Below are 20,432 nucleotides of genomic sequence, written 5' to 3'. Positions count from 1 at the left end.
TGGTCGTCAATCGATACTTTTGATGCTTGTTGCCGCTCGGGACGCCTCAGCGCGACGCACTAAACGTGAAACTCCCTGAGATATCCTGGCGTGGCGGTGCGTAACATTCACGTACTCTGGACACCTAGCCACGAGGTTCGTCCTGGCTCGTCTCATTGCGCAGTCATATATTCATTGGCGGATGCTGTGCACGGGTGCGAGTAGTCTTCTTGAGATTGAGTGCGAGCGGTACGCCGACTTCGTGATACGCATCATTGCTGGTATCGTCAAATGCGATAGTGCGTACTCAGAGCTACCCCTCTTCCCTCTGTCAGTGCCCACCACGTCATCCTCCGCACCAATACTCACCAATGCCCACCTTATTCCGCTACGAGTCGATAATCTTGGTGGCCGCGATCTTACTGTTGGGCACGAACTTCACCTACAAACTCTCAAGCTTTCTGAAGCTATACTCCAAACGAGACCACGATGACGCTATCAATGGTGAGTCTCTCGCCTTGTGCATCTGCAGGAACTCACTCTTCTCCCTCTGTAGCCGGCATCTGGGAAGTAGAGCGGAAGCCTGTGGCATTTGCCTTCGACAGCGGGCTGTACTACGACTTCAACGCCTCACAAGCCTGGGGCGCGCTCGTTCCCGGGGACGGGCTCATCTACGTCGGCGACCAGCACGAGCCGTTCATGGTGTCGATGTTCCACCAGCTGCGCTGCCTGAACGTCATGCGCGACCAGCTCACGAAGCCCCGTGCGCAGCGCGAAGAGCAGCCTGCGCGGCACTGCATGAACTACATCAGGCAGATGATCCTGTGCCGCGGCGACACGAACCTCGATCCGTACCAGTACCCGTCGAACATCCATCCCGTCGAGCCGCATCCTGTTCGCAGGTGCCTTGACTGGAACGCGGTGTACGATGCGGTGGAGAAGAATCAGCGGCCCGAGTTCAAGGCGTGGGCGGAGAGTGGCGCAGTTGACGGACAGCCGTCTGTCTCGATGTGAGGTCAGGGAGAAGGACAGTCCATTTTCTCGGCAACTGTGCGAACAGTTGGTGCGGGATACCGGTATCCTCTGCTATTGTTGAACGTTTCACACATCTGCCAAATCAGAGTTTACTTACTGGGGATAAGTAACAAGGATTGAGTCGTTCAAACTCCGACTGTAGAGTCAGCCCTCAACCATACATGATATAGCCTCATCCCCCCGTTGTCCATGTACTCCACCACTGTCTCCAGCTCAATCTCAACGTTGATGACGACGTACTGGGACTTGTAGTCAGGTTCATTACCTGCGGAGGCGATGAGACCTGTGGCCTAGCTGAACGCGAGTGCAGTCTCTTTTTATACTATCCTAGTGGCCCGGGTTGCAATCATGCCTGGTCCGCATCCCGATTGGCCTTGTCAGCCACAGTGCCCATGAATTTCCGTGATTCTCATAACAACTCGTTCGTCGAATATCTGTCCATCTTCTTCGTCTAGCCCCCCAACGTGAGTACTCGTTATCTCGTCCAGCCACCGCAGTGAGCTTGACAAACCCTCGTTAGATGAGAGCATATCGCTCAAGAGGATCCACGGGGAGGCTACTGTGTGTAGTCCTCTTCTCCGCAAGTAATGTCTACGGCCACCCCACGGGGATGCCATCACCTTCGCGTACAACTGCAGCTTTGCACGGCCGTCAAGACGGTGCCGCTACGCCTTCCAGCATCAATTGGTGGCCATACCCGTCCTACAGCGCGTGGGGACAGACGACATATGCGGTCGGCACGACGCCCGACGCAACCCCGGCCTTGGCATCATCTCTCGTTTCAGCTCCAGCTCACGCTGTCAGCCTCATGACTACTAGCTACAGCGATGACAGTATAACCATGCCGACCTCTCTACTCTCCCCTTCGTCGTCTTCGGTGACCTCGTCAGCCCCCTTGGTCCTCGTCACTGCTCTACCTCCCGCAAGCAGCGAGTCCTCCATCGAGCGCGTTCGCGCACGCATGGCGCAGAAGGGTTCAAGTAGCTTCAACATTATCTACCTTGCTCCGCTCTTCGGCATCCTTGGTGCTTTAGCCGGAGGTCTGCTGACTTGGTTGCTGTACCGCTGTCTCCCTGCCCATCGCGAACACGAAGTCGGACTGGTACCTGGTCCTGTGTACAACCCTCCCACGATCTTCAGACAAGTTCGTCCGGCCACGCTTTTGCCACCCGAGATCGACGCTCGCCGGTCTATGTCAAGTACTCAGGAACTGGTCGCGGAGAAATCGGTTGAAGAGCCCAATAGGGGCAGCTGGCTCGGACGTGCTTTCACGCGCACGTCTAGCAACAAGATCTCTGGGACTAAGGCACCTAGGAGTCACACTAGCGGCAGCGAAGAAGACGACCCTTTCCTGGACGACTCTAGTCCCACTGGCACACCGTCTGCTTCATCGCGGCGTGGCACGCGTACGTCCGGTGACTCGCGTTCGTGCCAGGTCACCTCTCCGGATCCATATGGCGCTCTGAGCGATGCTGACGACACGACACCCTACGAGTCTCTTCGGCACAAGTCCATCAGGCGCGGCATCCTCGAACGCCTGCGGTCCAGCACTCTGCGTCGCTCCAAGGGAACGTACAAGCTCACGCAGACAAGCGATAACAATAGTGACCGAACGAACAGCGAGAGCAACTCCGCGACTCCAGTGCAGCGCCGTCGTGGACACAGGCGAGCTGGTACGGACACGAGCAGGGCATCGACCTCTGACCAGGATGGGGATGAGACTCCCTCGTGCCGGCACACACTCTCTAGGAACAGCTCGCAATGTATCTCGTCTCCGTCTGGCTTCCGCATCGTCGTTGAGGATCCCGAGTCCGGCGCTTTGCTCGAGGAGGACGAGGCCTATTCTTCTCAGGCGTCTCCCACTCCGCGACCGAAGGTCAAGCGGCAGAAGTCGGACAAGTTCACACCCGCGCCCATCAGGCGGAGCACCGACGAGAAGCGCAACAGCCCGTTCGTGTCCCCCTCCAAGGCGGGCTCGCCGTCGCTCGCACAGGGCGTGCAAGGCATAACTCGCGTCGATTCCTCCATCCTGCCCATGAGCCCGCCCTTGGTGACCTCGCCCCCGCTCGAGTCTCAGCTCTTCTTCGGCGCCATGAGCCCTTCGCTCGTCCTCCTGCGCTCAGCACCGGCGGTCTCGGTCAAAACCGTGGTCAATGCGATGGAGAAGGGCACGGACGACGATGGGAAGCAGCACAAGAAGCTCCGGACGCAGCGCGAGCCACCTCTCCTCCCGTTCCCGTCCACCGCGAGCACGTCACCGTACCGTGGTCGGCTCAAGAAGGCGGGCCCACAGCCGCAAGCTCAGTCTCGGCCGGTGGCGGAGCGTGCTGACAGCGGGGTCTCAAGCAGCTCGTCGGACTCCGCTTACTCGCAGGCAACGACCGCCACGAACGGGAAGGTGGGACGCGGGACCGCGGCGGAGCGCTACCTCGCGCGGAAGACGGCGCTGAGTAAGGTGGACGAGATCTTGTCACGGAGCTGGAGCGAGCGGCAGCTCGCTGGGGAGACTTGCCCAGGGGGCCCGAACAAGTTTGGGGCGGCGTTACAGGTGCTACCTGCGGTGCCTGGGGAGGAGAGCGCGGATGAGAAGGAGAAGGATGATGAGGCGGAGACGTTCTTAGGCATGGGGATTGAGCAGAGGTTGGCGGCATTCAGGGGATAGGGGGAACGTGGAAGTAGAATTTTGATATTCGTGTTGCGATGGTTCCGGTACCGTGTTTGAGTTGTTCATAGGTTTGGAAGCTGGATGAGTTCAGACGTGCGACGAGAGCATTGTTGGACGATGGCTAGGCCATGTCTTTTGCAACCAGTAACATGATCGCGGCCTCGATGCTGTTCGTATACACCTGAGTGACCTCATCCTTGAGAGATGATCATACCGATGGAGGCGTTTGAAGATATCGAGTCCGTGCGCGATGGCAGATGCCGCTACCGAAGGCGATCGAAATTCATTAGCACCGTGGTTACTGCATCATATGGAACAGGCACTGCTCACCGGCTGACGAGTCCTCGAGGAGCAGATGAGGAAAGGAACGTATGAAAACGCAATCGCCGACTTCGAGCGCATCGGCCGGCTTGAGCGAGAACGTGCACGCCGCGCAGACGGAGCCAAGCACCCATCTATCACAGGGAGCTTACCTTTGACTAGTAGCGAGGCGGAGTCCGTCTGGCAAGGCATGACATGATAATGCGTGAGACCGTTACAAATACATCTGTGGCCGCGGTATATCAGCGTACACCATAGGTTCTTCTACCAGTTCGTCTAGTTCGTGAAGGAGGCTCTCATGCCTCGCGTCGCCATCAGCATCCTCTGGGTCTCGGCCAAACATGCGGAGTGTCAGCTTCCGAAGTTTGACACCACGCGCCGCCCGAGCGCGCAAGCAATGTACGAGGTCGCTCAGCGTATCCTCGTGCCACTCGCCCTTGTATTGCATGGTGCGCATATTAGGTAGGGGGACGGGATCGTCCGAGTCCGGGTCAGAGTCCGTGGCTTGATCGGGTGCGGTGGGTGTGAGAGCAGCGAGGAGACCATCTTCGACATCGTCATCGCTACCAGGGGACTCGTTCTTCACCTTGAGGACGGAAAGAGAAGGGAATGTCCGAAACAGTTGTGCCCACGACTCCTCCGTATACCTCATATCCCGCACGGCCAGCTCAACCAGCGGAGACTTCGCAAACAGCGTGCAGAAGTCATCGACAGCCCGCTCCGGGGTGTACGCCCACCGCTGCGTCTCGTCTCCCATGGGCTCGAGGTCGACACCTAGCTGACCTTCCCCACAGTGGCAATCGAAGCCTTGCTTCCATAGCTGCGCCGTCGTCGCGCTCTTGAGTATGGGAAGGCAGTCCGTATCCTGGGGGATGGTGTCCAGATAGCCGCCCTCACCGGAGGATGTGACGTGGTCCTGTGTCTGCGAGTAGACGTGCAGTTTCGCTGACACGGGCACTCTGAGATGGGCGAGAAGGTGGTAGATGTCGGGCGACGAGGGCTCTTCGTGGGAGGGACAGAGGAAGTATAGGCTGCGAATGTTGGGGAGGGTGACGATGGGACCTGTGACGTCGCGCACGCCATCGGCGTTGTACGTTTCGAACGGAAACGCAAAGTCCATGTTGAGATCTTCAAGGGCCTGGAATTCCTGGAGAGCGCTAAGGAATTCGTGCAGGGAGAGCAGGTGATCGTCCGGAGGTGTCCAGTCTCGAAGATGCAGAACGCGCAGCTTCCGTGCCGCGTTGGAGGTCCAGTCGATGTGCGCATACCCAAGACGCAGTGTGTGTAGGGCGGGGAGTAGGGGGAATATGTCGGAGTCACTAAAACAAGTGGCGTCGGAAAACGTGTTGAACGCATCGAGCGAGAACTCCTCGAGCATGGGCATACTGGGCTGGAAGAACTGCGTGAGACAGGAGACTGTGTCTGGCGCCGTGTCGAAGACCACCACTGTCTTGATGCGGTGCCTGTGATTGGACAAGATGTCACAGGCATCGGGAAGCGTTGCACCAGAGTGGAAGAAGATGTGAAGAGGGGCTTCTCGAGAACGGGAGAGGCACAACTCGACCCACTGCAAATCGCCCTTGACGTGGATATCCCGCCAGAGCTGCGCCGAGTTGCATATGACATCGCGCCAGGCGCGGCATACATGCGAGAGACGAGGCCAGAAAACATAACTTGATGGGACCATCCAGACGTCGTGAACGTCCTCTGTTATCGCCTGTAAGACTTGGAAGATCTCGAGCAAGATCTCCGGTGGCAGTCGATTCACTGGGACCGAGGCGTTCCAAACCGACTTGGATTGTTGTTCGTCGGTGGCGGTCTGTCTTGAACGGAGGACGACAGATCTACGAATATTGACTGTGGAGTCGTCTGCTCGGGGAGGGTCGCTCGGAGGTGTGGCCATTCCGGCAGGAGCATGAAACCAACCGCGAGTCCGTGAGAGGTGTGACTGTGCATAGGCCTCGTCAGAAACTGTTAATAAATATGGTCAGCGACAAAATATCTCTCCATATAGGCCACTCACGAGACTGTCTCTCGAGGACGGGTGCCAGGAAAGCAGCGGGGTGCGCCAGGGCGCGATAATCGCAAGGCTGTAATATACCTGTCAGTTCCGATATCATCAGTTATTCACTGGGAAACAACATACCCGATGCATGGTAGGCATAAGTTCAAGGACGACGATTCTGTCGCAACAGGTACGAAGAAGCCTTCGGGCCTTTAGTCGTCTTTCCCTAATCGCTGTGATCTAGATGTCAAAGGATCTTGGTTTGCTTCTCCCTATCGTTGGTGTCTCATATAAGAAGCAAATCACCCAAGCTCAGAGCACGAAACAAGGTTGCGTAGACGTTGTGTTGGCAGTTGGAAAAGAGTTGCGAAAACACGAGGCGACAGTGTATTACGCGGGTGGCGGGGCTCGGCAATAGCCGAGCGCCCGGTTGCGAAGTCCAGCCCGCTTAACCCACCAATGCGGACAAGCTTTTCCAGCATGGATCCATCGGTCGCGATTGCTCCAAAGTGATGCTCGTGACGGAGTGAATGAGATGTGGAATTTGAAACGAGTGGCGGGATGTGAACAAGTACATCATAACTGGATAATCGGGGTAAGGAGTGGCGTGGTCGGGGCAGTCAGAGACTCGGAGCAAGCAATACTATGTACATGATTTGCTGAACAGTGTGAGAGGTGCGTATCATCATTTCATGTTAATGCATCTACCGTTAGGCTTGCGCAGCCAGACGCTCAGACCGTCTGGGCGGACCAGAGGGGAGCACAGTCGAGCGCCTTTGCCTCCTTGCCGCAACAGACACCGCCTCTGCCTTCCCAGAGGGGCCACGCGCACTGCTGGAGACAGGTCTAAGCTGTGAAACTGGTCTGCGCTGTGCACGAGCTTGCGGTTGAGCAGGAGGGAGACCTCTGGACGGGCCTGCTCGCACTGGAAGAGGGACTGCAAAGTCATCGCGGGGAGCGTTGTTCATTGTCGAAGAGCCAGGCTTGGCGTTGGTCACGACGAACCGAGACGTCGTGTGGGTGAGCGTCCTCTCGCAAGTTTGAGGATACGGGTCCGAGAGCATCGCTGGGACGCCGCTCAGGGAGTCGAGGCCCAAGCGAGCCGGGCTTGGTGTACGACCGATGTTCTTGAAGTCAGACTTCGAGAGCATTGCTGGGACGTCACCCTGAGAGTTGAGGCCCAAGCGAGCGCATCCGAAAGGCAGATAGGTTGGAGCAACAGACTGCTCTCTGGGCTCCGGACTTGGTGTACGACCCATGTTTTCGAAGTCAGACTCAGAGTCGTCACACAGCCCGTGGTCCGGGGAGAGCTCCTCTATCCTGTGACAAGAAAGTGAGGCCAACGTAACTCATTGTTGAACACAACCAGGCTTACTCATACTGAACTTCGATGCTATAGGTGCGGGATATATAGGCGGTCTTGGGTCGGGAGACTTGTTGAGGACGGTCAACGCTGCCGAACAACTCCTCTGCTTTCCTCCATGCATCTTCGCTACAAGTTTTTGGGGTGTCACCGTTAGGGACCATTCACGGGTAGTGAAAGCCAGCAGATGTGGTACTCACAGTTCAACTGTCGACTCCCGCACAAAACTTTGCTCCGACTCGGTATCAACCGGACTAGCCGTTGTGCTAATGGTGGTAGGTGATTAAGGATGGTCGAGATCCGGACAGTGGATAATGCACTCACTCTGAGGACAAGGAGGGGGTTCGCTCAAGCATGGTGAAGAAGGAAGACCTGTGGTCGCAAACGAACCGCAAGCGCAAGCAGCTTTATATCAAGCAAGCAACCTGGTCAAAGCTACGCGCCTGACATTTGGCCGGCACAATGCGGCACATCCGCCGAACTTTGCTATGGCATGCAATGGTCTATGGTTTTGACGCTTTGGAGAAGCGGAGCAGTTGTCTTTGCCGCCGTATTGTGCTCATCCGGGAGCGGACTGCGCTCACCTTTGTGGGCTAATTTTGGCAATTGTGACGCCAAGGACACCTGTCAATCCGCAGAAGTGATACCTGACTCACCAATCTACACTCCGGGCGCGAGGCTGGGGAAGGGTCGCTGCCGCAGCCAAGTTACTAGGGCTGGCACTGTCCCGACTTCGTGCAACGCCCATCAAGTCTCCTCATTTCGGATTGTTTGCATGCGAAAAACAACAGCTGTCAGAGAAACACTAGGACACCGACAATTGGAAACAAGACGAAGGAAGTCAAACCTGGCTTTGCGGTGCAATTATCATTAGACGCTTGTTTCCCGGTTTGGAAATTGCCGACGTGGCGGGTGTGCCGACGTTGCTGCTCAACAACCACTACGCCCGACACATAGACCGGCGCACTGACGTATTTGTTTCACCAAGAAAATTGAGGTCATTGTACTGAGCTGCACTACTCACAGTAAACGGCGTCCATGGACAGAGCGTGAGTACTACTACTGATCGCATACTCCATGATCACTCACAGAGTCATCACGAACCTAGCATTGGCGTTCTCTGATAACGAGACATAGTTTGAGCCAGTATTTTGCGCTATGTAAACAGGACCCTTAAGCTTAGTGCCTCAGCCGTCAGAGTGCGCGATATTCAAACAAGATTTCCTTCGCGGTAGCCCCTATATGCAACTTGTCCAGGACGTCGCGGACACCGACATGACCGACGCACGAGGCAGCCATTGTCCAGAGACTGATGCACGGCCATTGATTGTGCAGGACGGAGCGCCATTGTCCCCGCCGTCGCGCTTGGACCGCCCCTGTGTTCGCTTAGACTTGAACGCCAGCGGCGCGATCAAGGCTGAATTCGTACGGCCCCCCGACACAACCTCCCCGTATTTTGCCAGAAAATCACGCCCTATGTACGCTATGCTACTTTATGGGCTTCGGGACAGGTACGGGGCGCGACTTATGGTCTGCCATCGCTAACTGTGCCGTTGTACCAGTTTGTCCCGCAAAGCACCCTTTGGCCGCACACCAACGGTGGAAATCCAAGCGTTCAAGCGTGTGCACGAAGGTTCCCATGGAGATTGCATGGAAAGTCTGAAGGAACCAATCTACCGTAGGCCGCTATGTCAAGAGCGAACCATTGCGACCATGTGCTACGGCAAGATGCTCGCAAGCCCGATTATTCGACGGCGCCGGAGGGAGGGTCCGCAGCAGAGTGAGAGTAATCAAAGCAGTGCTACGGACAATGGAAGGGTGCGTGACCCCGAAACCAGCGGAACCGATCCGCTTTGAGCCCTGACTTCCGGGTAGGCACTCCGCGACCCCGTCCGTGTCGCATCCCGCCCACCTCTGCCCCCGCATCGAGTGGGCGTGCTTGCGGACTTGCTTCCCTGCATACCCAAGCACCGTAGCTGCGACGCGGCACCGACAACGGAGTGCGTTGAGGCCTGGGCGAAGAGGGGAGGAGCCGCCTCCGGGGGGGAAAAGCGTCAAGCGCTTGCATCGGCAAAGCGAGGGCTGCGTCAGCCGCGACAATGGGGGGTGCTGGGCTTCAAAAAGTCTCCCGCGCCCTTGATGTGCAATCGATACCGCGTGCAACGTTCCGGGGTTCCCAGCCGACGGCTCCAGACTCTATAAAGCGGCCTGCCTTTGCGCGTTGGTGGCCCCCAACATCTTTCCCCGTTACCACCACCATCGACCGCCCCGGTCCTCCGGCGCTCCAGCCCTCAGGCTCTCAACAGCCCCACTCAGCAAGCCCGTTGCAAGACTCAAGACTCAGACTCAAGACTCAAGACTCGACCGAACGCCTCGACACTTCCCCCCGACGACGCTTACGTTATACCGCAGGACCGTCCACTCGTTCTTGTTGGTGCGTAGACTCCCAACCACCGCCAACCACCCGCCGTTCTGACGAGACTCAGCAGTTGTAGCCCTAGCCCCGTCTATACACACGCTCTGTAGCTTATTCCGACTCGACCACCACCATGCATACTCGTCAGGCTCACGTCAGATACGGTCGCGGAGCCGGCTTCAACGTCGGTCGTATCAACCACGTGAAGATCAACAACCCCAAGCCCTTCCCCGCCCCTCCCCCCACTCCGAACGACCTTCGCGGCGTCCGGCACGCCCAGCTTCAGGAGAAGAACGAGAATAACGCGAAAAACGAGAACAAGGACCCGGCGACGACGGTCCACCCCCGCACCAAGTACCACACCCCCACCAAGAAGGAACGCTTCCTCAAGTCTCTCGGCAAGGCCTTCACCCCGCCCGAGGAGCTCCAAGCTGCAGCACCCCCGGAACCCGCCGTCGTCGCCGCAGGACCCACGGTGGACCCCAGGTTCCCCGGTGGCCTGACGTTCTACCCTTCCCCTCCCGTCGCCAGACGCTATCGTCTCCCCGAGTTCGGCGCCGAGACCACCAAGTACTACGCCGACACGCTCCGCACGCTCGACCTCAACGAAGAGGACATGCGCGTCCTCCGCGTCTTCGAGGCGCTCAAGATCCAGGGCCAGACGCGCGAGCGCTACCACGAGAACGAGACCGCGCTCGACCTCGCCGTCGAGCTGCAGCCCCAGCGCGAGAAGTACCGCGCGCTGGACTGCGCCGCCGCCGCCAAGCGCGAGAAGCAGTACCAGCGCAAGCTCGCGGAGGCCAAGGAGCGCGAGGAGCAGGAGCGCAAGCGCCAGGAGGAGCTCCGGGCCGAGGAGGAGCGCAAGCGCCAGGAGCGGGAGGACGAGAACAACCGTCGCATCGCCGAGACGCACCGTCTCCGCCAGGAGGAGCGCATCTACCGGGAGAAGATGCGCGAGGAGGAGCGTCAGCGCAAGGCTCGCCAGCAGCAGGAGCGTGCGCGCGTTGCCGCGGAGGCTCGCCGTGTCGAGGAGGCGCGGCGCGCGAAGGAGGCTGAGGCCCAGCGGAAGCGGGACCAGCAGCTGCGCGAGGCACGCGAGCGCCGCGAGATGGAGGAGGTGGTGAAGCGTCTCAGGGCTGAACGCGAGGAGGCGATGCGGCGCGCGGAGGAGCAGGAGAAGAAGATCCGCGAGGCCGTTATGGCGGAGCGGCGGGCTGCGCTGGAGGCTCTTCGGCAGGCGACCCGCGAGGCGAACGAGATGATCGCGCAGATCGAACGGGACCAGGCTGCGAAGGACGCGTTCGTGCGCGCGGCGGAGTACCGGGCGAACCTCATGGAGCAGGAGCTCCGCGCCCGCGAGCAGCAGCAGTGGGCGCAGGCGAAGGCGTTCATGGAGCAGCTCGAGCAGGCTCATCTCGAGCACGCTATGCTCGAGCAGGCGTTCCGCGAGGCGCAGCAGCGCGCCTTCTTTGAGGAGCAGCATCGTGCGGCTCGGGAGGCTCAAGAGCGGGCGGAGCGTGAGCAGCAGGAGGCCGCGGCGCGGGCTGCCCAGGAGGCTCAGGAGCGTGCGGCGCAGGCTGCGCGCGAGGCGGAGGCGGCGGCTCACCGGGCTCAGGTGGCTCAGTACATCTGCCAGATGTACGACCACAAGTGGACGGTGCTGAAGACCCGGAAGGACATCGACGGCCAGGTCCCGTACTGCGACTTCCCCATCCCCTGGTTCCCCTTCCTCCCGCACGTCGATGCGCCCTTCCCTCCCGCACCGCAGCCGTCGGAGATCTCGATCCAGCAAGTGCGTGAGTTCGTCCTCTCTCCGTACCGTCAGAGCATGGAGGGGAAGACACCGAGGGAGCGGATCCGGGCGGAGATGCTGTTCTGGCACCCAGACAAGTTCGAGAGCAAGTTCCTCCGGCTTATGAAGGCGGATGACAAGGCCATTGCGATGGAGGCTGTGAACGTCTTGTCCCGTATCCTCACGCAGATCAAGGAGGACGTGGAGAGGGAGGAATGGCTGGAGAAGAAGGCGAAGGAGGATGCCGAGAAGGCTGCTAGTGGTGCTGCGTGAGTGTTGCAAGTCGCCGACGATATTGTATGTGTTCTGTTACCTATGTTTGTCTTCCTCTCTTCTCTCTATCCTCTCGTTTTCTATCCCTGCTCTCTCTCATGCTACCGATATGTACTGTATGTCCTGCCTCGCTGTATCTACATCCGAACCCACACGCTCTTTCAAGTTTCCAATATATGAGGTTATTATTACAAGTGACGTCTGGCAGTGAACGTTATGTTGGCCCCCCGAGGTAGTCTCCGTAGCCGAGCTTGCTAACGACATAACCCTGCCGCAGTGGCATGACGGGCGTTTCAGTTACCAAATGCGAGAGCATAGCCACTTGGACAGGCTGTACATTGGCAGGCACCGCCGAGACGGTGTGCATGACGATGCACCACTACCACTCCTTACAAGGTCCCTGGATCAGACTAGCCCAGCCAAGGGAAAACGTACTCCACGTAGGATGAACCATAAAGCTCTTATTGGCGCTTCTTGGCAATATCACCCTCCCAAATCTTCTCGACATCTATGTTTGTTGGGTGTCCGAGTCGATAAGGAGCAGTTGAGTAACGCGTTGTCCGTATTCAAGTCTTCCCTTTGCCCAGCTGAGCGCATTCCAGGCCAGTCCAGTCTGGAGCTTCCTGGGATATGGATGCGGCAGCCCCATGGTACATGACGTCACGGTGCTCATAGTGGGGCAAAGTAGATGTTGTGGAGTCCTTCAAAGGAGCCTCAGTACTAACGTCACTCACCGTTCCTGAGCCGCACGAAGCATATATAAGTCGGTAGAGCTGCGCCCATTCCCCCCACCAAACCACGAACTTGACTACCTGTACCACGACCAAGCAAACACTTCACGACTTCCACGACTTCCCAACAAATCAAACCTCGTACCATCATGGTATGTTCCTCCTCATCGCCCACCAGTCAAGACCGTCACTCACAATATTGCGTTCCTTGTAGGGTTCTATCATCTCTGCCATTGGCGGCGCCATCAACGCTGTCATCTCAGCCATCGCCAACGTCATCGAGACCATCATCTCCGCCATCGTCTCTGTACGTACCTTCTTGCACCTCCACCAAATTCATTATAGCTTACCATCGTTCTTGATGTCCCCAGGTCCTTCTCGCCATCTGGGACTGCTTCGTCGCCATCATCTGCTGCCGCTGCTTCAGCGGCCGCAGAAGTTCCAGCCGCAGAGGCTACGGGAGTAGCGGGACGACTGGCATGTCTCGCACAGGCCGTCGGGGATGGGGACGGCGCCGTGCGGGCGGGACGTACTAAGTCACCCGCTGTACTTTGACTGAGTATTGCACCAACTTTCGTCCATGACTCCTCTGCATTCCTCGATGCCCCCCATACACGTATACCGCGTAGCTCACATACCCTGCCTTGATCTGTTGTAATGCCATCACCTGTTGGTCACATTCATCTTGAGCATTGATCAGGTCTGAGCGATGTTTCGTGCCAGTGGCGAAGTGGCGAGTCGCAGGCTGCGAGTAGCAATGCGGAATCGCAAAGGGTAAAGTTTTCCAATCGCGTTCTTGTGCAGAGTTGATAAGACGAAGTGAAGTTACGGAGTGACACGAGTTTGCGAGGAGATTTGTTATAGTGACTGCGGGTTCAGGCAGGGGACTCCCGTTGTATTGAGTAAGGAATCAATACTTACCGAATAAGTATCTGGAAACTGATCCAACAAATACAGCCGTTTTCATATTGATAGGCCTTCCAAAAATAATGTGCTGATTGTCGGGTGTGGCGGACTCTGGCGGTCCACAAAACTGACGCTGCGGAGAATGATGGGCAACCATCGCGTAGGCTCGCCAGCGAGCGGAACGGACATTTCGTGATCCGCACTATCCATATAAATTATTCGAAAAGGGCCTATCGATATGAAAACGGCTGTAAATACTAATAGTTGAAAGTGCAGCTTTCCCACTCCACAACTATACAACCAACGTCACAGCTTAAGCTCGAGGCTTGTATATTTGCCATTCTACAACAGTACTGTCACCCAAAATACCAAGGTAAAACAAATAAAAGTCCAAAAAGCCTGCATACCGGGAAAAACTAGGATAGCAGCAATGAATCAGGTAACAGGGAGGAAGGGGGTCGGGAGTCGAAGAGGGCGACGTCGGACGGCCAGATGCAGACCTGACGCGCCCCTCCGCATTAAGTACACTGTCAATGGCACAGTACGGCAGAACAACACCAACACGGCTAGCAAGCAGTACGCAGCTTAGGGAGCGGAGGGAGGTATATGCAGCGGAAGCGTGGGGAAAGAGGAGAGGGAGAACGGTATGTAGTACGCAAGTTACTACTTACTATACGTACGTACACGGTCGAAACGGGAACGGTCCATTAATTGTCCAGTACGAAAGTTCAACGAGGTCGAGTAGAAGAGGAGGAGGAGGCAGAAACGGAGAGCAAGATAGCAAAATTCGCGAGGAAAAGTCCGAAACTCGAAAGTGTACCAAGGAGTCCAAAGTAAAGTTGCGAAGTTGGAAGTTGAAGGGGTTTGCGTATGTAACTAAAAGGAATGTTTAAATAGTAGCCGTATTTACGTCTCGGAGTCTATGTCACTGGCCGGGGTCCTGTCGGATCCGGTGGGGGTCCGCTACGAGCCTTTGCCTCTGCCTTGACTCTTCGGTTGTACAACAGAAAAGAGCCGGCCTGCGCAACGCAGGCAGGCTGCTCGTCGGGTCTCGCGAAAGTCGTACTTGAAACCGCCAAAGGTCGAAGCTTGCAAGTTGAACGTCGGACAGTGAGGAGGGTGGGAGGTGGGCGGATTAGAGTAAGAGGGGGTGGTGGCGGGGTCCCTAGGTAGAGAGGTAGGGCCGGCGCGTAGTGTACAGTACAGTATTCCGTCGTCGTCAGCCGTCGTCGCGTGCTCGTATTCGTATCTCGTGCCTCGTCGCCGCCTCACGCGTGACAGGCGTTTCCGTATTCGTTTTTGTCTTCGTATATCCGTTTGCGTTTCATGATTCCACTGCAAGCCTGCGAGCCTAGCAGCTCCAGCCGGGGGTCGAGCGGGCCCGCTCGTTCCCTCACGGTCAGTTGCCCACATAGTACAGCGCCTATAAACACGATCGCAGCAGTCAGCACCAAGCGCGAACGGGCACGAGAGCCCGCGCACTGCTTAAGTTCAGTCAGGTAAGGTCTGCGCCACTTACGGCTTCGACCAGGGGCGCGCTGGGGTGCGCCTGGTTGTAGGCGTCGATGTCGCCCGTGAGGAGCAGGGCGCCGTCGGTCGTGCTGTATGCGAGCGTCGTCTTTGGGTGCGAGCCGTCGGGGTTTACCCAGTATGCTATGGGGGTTGGGTTGTGTTAGGAGGGGGAGGCGAAGAACGGATGAGACGGGGGTACTCACGGACGAGCTTCTGGGAGGCTGCGTCGAGCGTCCAGATTGCAGACTCGCCGCCTGTGGCCATTGGGCGGGCGTGGGGCGATGCTGGAGTGAATGAGTACAATGGACAATATAGTCAGTTACGTGCTGCAACGCGTCGGACCGAAGATACGGAAACCTGAGCGCGCCATCAAGGCCGCTTCGATGGTTTAGGTTGTAACGCTAGACCTCGAACACTGACAGTGGGCCTGGCTACATATGACGCTCTCATCGCCATCATCCATGCCGAGTACCAACCAACCCGCGGGCACACGGGGAGCGCCGGGCCGTCATACGGGCGGCGAAAGCCACATGAAGCGCGAACACCAGAAGAATGTTGCAGAAGCAAGGAACAGAACACTCACTTGCGGGAACTGAGCTCAGTGTGGCCGTTCTGACCGGAAATGGCGGGCGTCAGCAGGGGACATCCCAACAACGAGCGATCTGGCAGTGGAAGATGAGAAGTTGGGCGGGCGTACCTTGTGGTTCCTGTTGCGATTGCAGAAGTGCCCGACCCGCCGAGATAGAGTGGTGATTCTTCGGTCTGCGTGGTCGGTTATCCAGATTTCAGAGAGTGAGCGTTGCGAGCGCATGTGGCGCAGCGCAGCGTGAATCGCATGGTGGCGAGGGGTAAGCGAAGGTGTCGGATGGGAGTTGATAGATGAGAGTGAAGAGCCGGGTGCAGACACAGAGACAATCGCAATGAACGATCAGAGACCGTGGCAAGGATGCGGGATTGGGGACTCACCGTCGCAATGCTGAAAGGCGTCGAGCCCGAGGTGGTGAACGTCACGTCGGCGCCGTCGCTGCCAAGGCTTCTGTTGCAAGTCGCGCGGATTGCAGGAGGGCCATCAAGTTCAACAGCAGCGCATGACGACAGATACGCAGATTGCAGTGTACGTTGTGCAACAACAGCACAGCGGTGGGCAGGCAAATCAGGCACGGGCGCTCTCATCAGCGATCGGACGGAGAGAGGATGCGGGGGAGCACTCACACGCCGGAGGACGAGAGCCGGACGAAACCAAGGGAGGCGTCGTCCGCGACGGTGCGGGCTTCGATGCGGCCAGTGCGTGTTTCGGTGACGGCGCTGTAGGGGTTGGTGAGTCGGGGTTGGGGAGAACAAGCCGCGCGCAGGGACCATAGACGCATAGTAATCAAACGTACACATGCAGGTTCGCAAAAGCCGCAGGGCTCGGACTGGGACTCGGGACATGGCGTTTCGCGACGTTGGGCTCGGTGGGGGTGGCGCGCTTCAGCTTGCGGGGGGCGTGCGGGGGCAGACCAGCCGCGAGGCGCTGGCCGTTGGTCCATCGGTCGGCCTCAGCGCCGCGCGCGACGTTCTTGTTTACTTCTGGGATGCTGCGGGCGAGCGCGGCGGGCGCGGAGGAGCCGAAGAGGCTGGCCACGAGCAGGAGGGCGGAGAGCGATGGGAGGCTCGGGAAGAGCATCGCGCGGGAGTGGATGGTGGTGGTGGGGGGCGGGGAGGCGGGGGTAGGGAGCGGATGGGTTGAAGCAAGAGTCGAACGCGAAAAACGCAAGCAGAGCGCAGAGGGGGGAAGATTGCGGAGGACAATGCAGGCGACTTACATAGGGCGCGGTTGGGCCATGGCCCGCGCGGGCGCTAGCGGAGATCAACACCCCACGAGGAGGGTCCATCGAGATTCCAGCACGAAACCTTGAGAAACCACGCCCACCCCGCGTCTCGGTCGGCCTCGGATGATATTAACCCAGTCCCTGATGGCGAGCGTAATCAGTGTGCGCCTGCTAAGCGACTCGGGGCCGTCGACGGTGCTCTGAGGCCTGTCGCCGATACAGCCTCGAGGCTGGCACCACGCCTCGTCAATGCGTAACGTGCATGGGGAGTGCATACGGCGTCGGGTGACCGACGTACCTGAGGGCTGCACCGTCCTTGGTGCAATCCGCCGTGCGCCCCGACGTGAGATAAAACGTGGAGTGCCTGGACTGCAACGTTGTCGATGGCCACAGACGGCCACCGAGATGTCGTCCAAGGTCCGTCCAGAACGCGCAACGCGGCCGTGACGGCAGCATGGACCTCCGGGGGAGCAGAACGTTCGAGAGCACCGAGGGTGCTAATTGTGCGCGGGGTGCGAATGGAAGCAAAATTGCTGCTACACGAGGCGGGCTGGCCATGATTCGGCAGATGCGAGCAGTCGTTCGACCCCCACTGTCGGGATCAGCGGTCCGTGCCTTCTCGGAGGACTAGGATGTCCAAAAATGACCAGGAGTACAGGAGCCTATGTGAGTTGTATGGCGGCGCAGTGGGGCTCTGCGGCACAGTGAAGGTTCGATGTCTAGTGAATGCACGACATGCTACTGGGGCGAGGTGTTAAGATGGAAGCCCATCCTGCGAGCGTCGTGTACGATGCACTCACAGTCAGCCGGACGATAGCTGTCGCCATGCTTTGCGCTCCCTGTTGCAGCTTCTGCGAGCGAGGACCCACTGCCAGTCGCACGCAACCCTCCTTGTCCAGCTTCTCAGCACGTGACATTCGCGTCGCGGTCGTCTGAATTTTGAGTCGGTCAATTATTCAGATGAGACGAAAGAGGTTCCATCTTGGACTCGGAGAAGGGAGAGCACATCGCTCATCCCATATAGGGCGAGCTGATCGATCAAAGGTGTGTCTCAGTTGTACGTCAGCCGTCTCCCGGGGCCGCTGAGTAGGACATTGTTCTGATGACGATACTCACTGTTGTCTTGTCTCAGATCTCCAGCCGAGACGTCTTGCTAACACGGCGGCTGGTTCGTAGGCCATACTTTCACGAGTTGGGAGCCGTGAAGAAATGGTGCTGGAGTCTTGCAAGCGGGTCCGGGACTATGCGGTGCGCATGCGAACTGGAAGACGCACCTGTACTCAATGCACTGACTGCATCAATCAGCGCGCACCCTCAAAAAAGCTCTTCTTGGCAAGTAGAATGCTCGCTCTCATATGCTTGTCAAATGGCATGATCACATTCGCTGGCAATAGCAGCATGTTACGAGTGTATCTATGCTGCAACAACCGGCACGGAGTCAGCGTATAACAGTATAGATGCTGGCACTATTTCACCTAACAGGAACGTCCTCCCCTGAGGTAAATCAAGAGCAACCAAGATCCTTGAGACTGAAGTCTTGTTGCAAGCATCTGGCGCCAGTCATATTCGCGTTACGTCACACGTTACGTGACGCGTCTCAACAGTCACGCTCAGGTTGTGGCCAGGCTAAGCTTGGGCTTCTTCCGCGCCGTCATCCTCGGAGTCGTCCTCGGGCTCTCCTTCCTCCTCATAACCTCTGTTCTACCACACCACATCATACTTGAAGACGGCTGCTTCGAAGATACGGACGAGGGAATTGAAGATGTCTGCCACGCCGTCGTCGCGGTCGACCGGCACCCCCGGGTCGCCAGCTATGCCCTCGACGCGTGCTACTTCTCCGCCTACAAGTCCTGTTTCCATTCCCGACGACGGACTTGACGACGTAGGTCACGCAGCACTCTGCGCTTGAGTTGATACTGATATTGTTATGTGATGCAGCCGAAGACGGACGACGATGAAGTGGAGTTTGTAGAGAGGCCAACTGTTAAGGTGCGTACTTCAGTATGTACTCGTGGTCGCAGGGTGCGTGGTGGCGATCATCAGAGTTATGAGGGGAGGCATGAGTGTTCTGCGCCGTGAGTCTTGAACGGTCGTACTTCTGGCGGGCGCATGGTGCAGTGGGGTTCTACGTCTGAGCGACGGAAGAGGGTCGTGTGGCGGACAGTCCGCCAGATTGTACGCCGGACAGAGGTCATAGCGGCCGGCCACGGACGATATGTGACTAGGCCCGCCTCCCCAACCCTTCTACTCGTTTTGCCGTCGATATACGCTATGTTGCTCTGCGCTCGGGCTCGCGGCACTGGTCTGTCCTCCCACCGTGACCGCAACCTCTTGTCCGTATAAATCACTGGTGTGCGACGCATGCGACGAGACGCAACCACGCTAACGCCCTCCCTATTCTCAGAGTGAGCCTAAAGACGACGAGGCGGTATGTGTGCTAACGTATACTTCACGCCCATTTCCGCTCTAAAACACGATCCAGGAGGACGACCCGCGCCTCGCAGAACTCGAGACCCTCCTGCAAAAGTCCGCGACGTACGTAACGCTTCTGAAGGACCAGATGGACCAAGTTAGACTAGCAAATGGACGCCGCAAGCCAAAAGCGAAGACCACAGCGAAACCATCCCGTAAACGCGCACGAGTAGTGTCGGACTCGGAGGACGAGCGCGAGGCGAAGAGGCGGAAGGCCACGGGCAAGTCCGTCGCAGTGCCAGGAGAGGGCGAAGATGCCGAGGGCGACGCGGAGGCGGAGAAGAGCACTTTTGAGCAGCCTGCTCTTATCACCGGTGCGACTCTCAAGGACTACCAGCTAGAAGGCGTGGCATGGATGGCCGGTCTGTACCAGAACGGTATCTCTGGCATACTTGGTGCGTCCAGTCGTCTCTGTTTGCTCTTACCCTCGCAGGGCTGATGCGCATGTAGCCGATGAAATGGGTCTCGGAAAGGTACTCGCCCTCACCTACCTGACATGGATCCCAGCTCACACTTCCCGTGCAGACTATACAGACAATCGCGTTCCACGCATTCCTCCGAGAGCGCACGCCAGCACCTTTTATGGTCGTGTGCCCGCTGGCCGTGCTCGACAACTGGGCACGCGAGTTCGAGCGTTTCGCGCCCGACATCCCCGTTGTGACATACTATGGCACGAAGGAAGAGCGCGCTGAGATCAGGCGGACGCAGATGGTGATGGACGCGGTGGACAGGGAGTACTACCGTGTGGCGACGGGCTCTGCAGCGGAAGCCGCCGCTGCGGCCTCGAAGAGCAAGGGGAAAGGCAAGGGGAAGCGGAAAACACCCGCGCGTGGCCGAGGGCGGGGACGAGGGAGAGCTGCTACCAGAAGCCGTGCGCGGAGGGACGACGACAGCTCCGAAGACGAAGCTCCTCCTCGGGGCAAGGCCACCGCACGCGGGAAGCGTGGCGGGCGGACTCCCGCCAAGTCTCGCAAGCGCGTCCATGTCCAGGAGGAAGCCGGGTCGTCCGAGTTCGAGGACTCGATGACCGTAGACGAGGAGCCGTCGGCGGAGCAGCAGAACGAGCATCCGCTGAAGCCGCACCAGAAGACGAACTTCCCGGTGGTGCTGACGACGTACCAGATCGTGATCAACGACCGCGCGGAGCTCGC

The 20,432-nt window shown here is 58.2% G+C and overlaps 9 protein-coding genes across 9 annotated transcripts; 5 read left to right on the top strand and 4 right to left on the bottom strand.

Annotated features, from left to right (window-relative positions):
• Positions 1 to 250: 250 nt before the first annotated feature.
• Positions 251 to 1,252, top strand: L226DRAFT_616399 (uncharacterized protein). Its single transcript, XM_067686902.1, has 2 exons — positions 251 to 483; positions 536 to 1,252. Exons 1-2 carry the CDS (start codon positions 351 to 353, stop codon positions 991 to 993), a joined length of 591 nt encoding a protein of 196 aa, XP_067530553.1. The 5' UTR covers positions 251 to 350; the 3' UTR covers positions 994 to 1,252.
• A 603-nt stretch (positions 1,253 to 1,855) lies between these two features.
• On the top strand, positions 1,856 to 3,676 carry L226DRAFT_547897 (uncharacterized protein; the record flags this gene model as incomplete). The annotated part of the gene is made up of 1 exon (XM_067682538.1): positions 1,856 to 3,676. One exon carries the CDS (start codon positions 1,856 to 1,858, stop codon positions 3,674 to 3,676), a length of 1,821 nt encoding a protein of 606 aa, XP_067530552.1.
• Positions 3,677 to 4,206: 530 nt separating this feature from the next.
• L226DRAFT_259011 (uncharacterized protein) lies at positions 4,207 to 6,350 on the bottom strand. Its single transcript, XM_067673348.1, has 3 exons — positions 6,147 to 6,350; positions 6,024 to 6,090; positions 4,207 to 5,971 (listed from the first exon to the last, which is right to left on the bottom strand). The coding sequence occupies exons 1-3, from the start codon at positions 6,162 to 6,164 to the stop codon at positions 4,215 to 4,217; spliced, it is 1,842 nt and encodes a 613-aa protein (XP_067530551.1). The 5' UTR covers positions 6,165 to 6,350; the 3' UTR covers positions 4,207 to 4,214.
• Positions 6,351 to 6,525: 175 nt separating this feature from the next.
• On the bottom strand, positions 6,526 to 7,796 carry L226DRAFT_616397 (uncharacterized protein). The gene is made up of 4 exons (XM_067686901.1): positions 7,693 to 7,796; positions 7,569 to 7,634; positions 7,381 to 7,497; positions 6,526 to 7,325 (listed from the first exon to the last, which is right to left on the bottom strand). Exons 1-4 carry the CDS (start codon positions 7,722 to 7,724, stop codon positions 6,716 to 6,718), a joined length of 825 nt encoding a protein of 274 aa, XP_067530550.1. The 5' UTR covers positions 7,725 to 7,796; the 3' UTR covers positions 6,526 to 6,715.
• A 1,920-nt stretch (positions 7,797 to 9,716) lies between these two features.
• On the top strand, positions 9,717 to 11,869 carry L226DRAFT_258984 (uncharacterized protein). Its single transcript, XM_067673347.1, has 2 exons — positions 9,717 to 9,802; positions 9,858 to 11,869. The coding sequence occupies exon 2, from the start codon at positions 9,918 to 9,920 to the stop codon at positions 11,847 to 11,849; it is 1,932 nt and encodes a 643-aa protein (XP_067530549.1). The 5' UTR covers positions 9,717 to 9,802; positions 9,858 to 9,917; the 3' UTR covers positions 11,850 to 11,869.
• Positions 11,870 to 12,374: 505 nt separating this feature from the next.
• On the top strand, positions 12,375 to 13,245 carry L226DRAFT_539205 (uncharacterized protein). The gene is made up of 4 exons (XM_067681642.1): positions 12,375 to 12,392; positions 12,452 to 12,732; positions 12,795 to 12,887; positions 12,952 to 13,245. The coding sequence occupies exons 2-4, from the start codon at positions 12,730 to 12,732 to the stop codon at positions 13,114 to 13,116; spliced, it is 261 nt and encodes an 86-aa protein (XP_067530548.1). The 5' UTR covers positions 12,375 to 12,392; positions 12,452 to 12,729; the 3' UTR covers positions 13,117 to 13,245.
• Positions 13,246 to 14,632: 1,387 nt separating this feature from the next.
• L226DRAFT_258859 (uncharacterized protein) lies at positions 14,633 to 16,755 on the bottom strand. The gene is made up of 8 exons (XM_067673345.1): positions 16,381 to 16,755; positions 16,211 to 16,303; positions 15,965 to 16,034; positions 15,696 to 15,760; positions 15,582 to 15,610; positions 15,202 to 15,282; positions 15,006 to 15,139; positions 14,633 to 14,909 (listed from the first exon to the last, which is right to left on the bottom strand). The coding sequence occupies exons 1-8, from the start codon at positions 16,662 to 16,664 to the stop codon at positions 14,886 to 14,888; spliced, it is 780 nt and encodes a 259-aa protein (XP_067530547.1). The 5' UTR covers positions 16,665 to 16,755; the 3' UTR covers positions 14,633 to 14,885.
• On the bottom strand, positions 16,688 to 17,471 carry L226DRAFT_258909 (uncharacterized protein). Its single transcript, XM_067673346.1, has 2 exons — positions 17,108 to 17,471; positions 16,688 to 16,950 (listed from the first exon to the last, which is right to left on the bottom strand). Exons 1-2 carry the CDS (start codon positions 17,365 to 17,367, stop codon positions 16,848 to 16,850), a joined length of 363 nt encoding a protein of 120 aa, XP_067530546.1. The 5' UTR covers positions 17,368 to 17,471; the 3' UTR covers positions 16,688 to 16,847.
• A 913-nt stretch (positions 17,472 to 18,384) lies between these two features.
• L226DRAFT_563008 (uncharacterized protein) lies at positions 18,385 to 20,406 on the top strand (the record flags this gene model as incomplete). The annotated part of the gene is made up of 6 exons (XM_067683536.1): positions 18,385 to 18,691; positions 18,748 to 18,798; positions 19,214 to 19,237; positions 19,292 to 19,676; positions 19,732 to 19,754; positions 19,807 to 20,406. Coding segments are annotated over exons 1-6 (1,203 nt in total), but the record flags the coding sequence as incomplete, so codon positions are not given.
• Between the last annotated feature and the right edge of the window lie 26 nt (positions 20,407 to 20,432).

The sequence above is a fragment of the Lentinus tigrinus genome (genome assembly GCF_003813185.1).
Source record: "Lentinus tigrinus ALCF2SS1-7 unplaced genomic scaffold L226scaffold_41, whole genome shotgun sequence".
Taxonomy (NCBI): Eukaryota; Fungi; Basidiomycota; class Agaricomycetes; order Polyporales; family Polyporaceae; genus Lentinus; species Lentinus tigrinus.
This window is presented reverse-complemented; position numbering and strand designations above follow the sequence as displayed.

Excerpts from the sequence above, each read along its gene's own strand:
- L226DRAFT_616399 (XM_067686902.1), top strand. The coding sequence starts at position 351 with ATGCCCACCTTATTCCGCTACGAGTCGATAATCTTGGTGGCCGCGATC. Across the intron at positions 484-535 it reads CCACGATGACGCTATCAATG|CCGGCATCTGGGAAGTAGAG; the intron begins GTGAGTCTCTCG and ends CTCCCTCTGTAG.
- L226DRAFT_259011 (XM_067673348.1), bottom strand. Across the intron at positions 5,972-6,023 it reads CGTCCTCGAGAGACAGTCTC|TTTCTGACGAGGCCTATGCA; the intron begins GTGAGTGGCCTA and ends ATTTATTAACAG.
- L226DRAFT_616397 (XM_067686901.1), bottom strand. The coding sequence starts at position 7,724 with ATGCTTGAGCGAACCCCCTCCTTGTCCTCAGA. Across the intron at positions 7,635-7,692 it reads ACCCCCTCCTTGTCCTCAGA|CACAACGGCTAGTCCGGTTG; the intron begins GTGAGTGCATTA and ends TACCACCATTAG. Across the intron at positions 7,498-7,568 it reads CGGGAGTCGACAGTTGAACT|CGAAGATGCATGGAGGAAAG; the intron begins GTGAGTACCACA and ends AAAAACTTGTAG.
- L226DRAFT_258984 (XM_067673347.1), top strand. The coding sequence starts at position 9,918 with ATGCATACTCGTCAGGCTCACGTCAGATACGGTCGCGGAGCCGGCTTC.
- L226DRAFT_539205 (XM_067681642.1), top strand. Across the intron at positions 12,888-12,951 it reads TCATCTCCGCCATCGTCTCT|GTCCTTCTCGCCATCTGGGA; the intron begins GTACGTACCTTC and ends TGATGTCCCCAG.
- L226DRAFT_258859 (XM_067673345.1), bottom strand. The coding sequence starts at position 16,664 with ATGCTCTTCCCGAGCCTCCCATCGCTCTCCGCCCTCCTGCTCGTGGCC. Across the intron at positions 16,035-16,210 it reads CGGCTCTCGTCCTCCGGCGT|AAGCCTTGGCAGCGACGGCG; the intron begins GTGAGTGCTCCC and ends GACTTGCAACAG. Across the intron at positions 15,140-15,201 it reads AGCCTCCCAGAAGCTCGTCC|CATACTGGGTAAACCCCGAC; the intron begins GTGAGTACCCCC and ends CAACCCCCATAG.
- L226DRAFT_258909 (XM_067673346.1), bottom strand. The coding sequence starts at position 17,367 with ATGGCCAGCCCGCCTCGTGTAGCAGCAATTTTGCTTCCATTCGCACCC. Across the intron at positions 16,951-17,107 it reads AAGGACGGTGCAGCCCTCAG|GGACTGGGTTAATATCATCC; the intron begins GTACGTCGGTCA and ends GCTCGCCATCAG.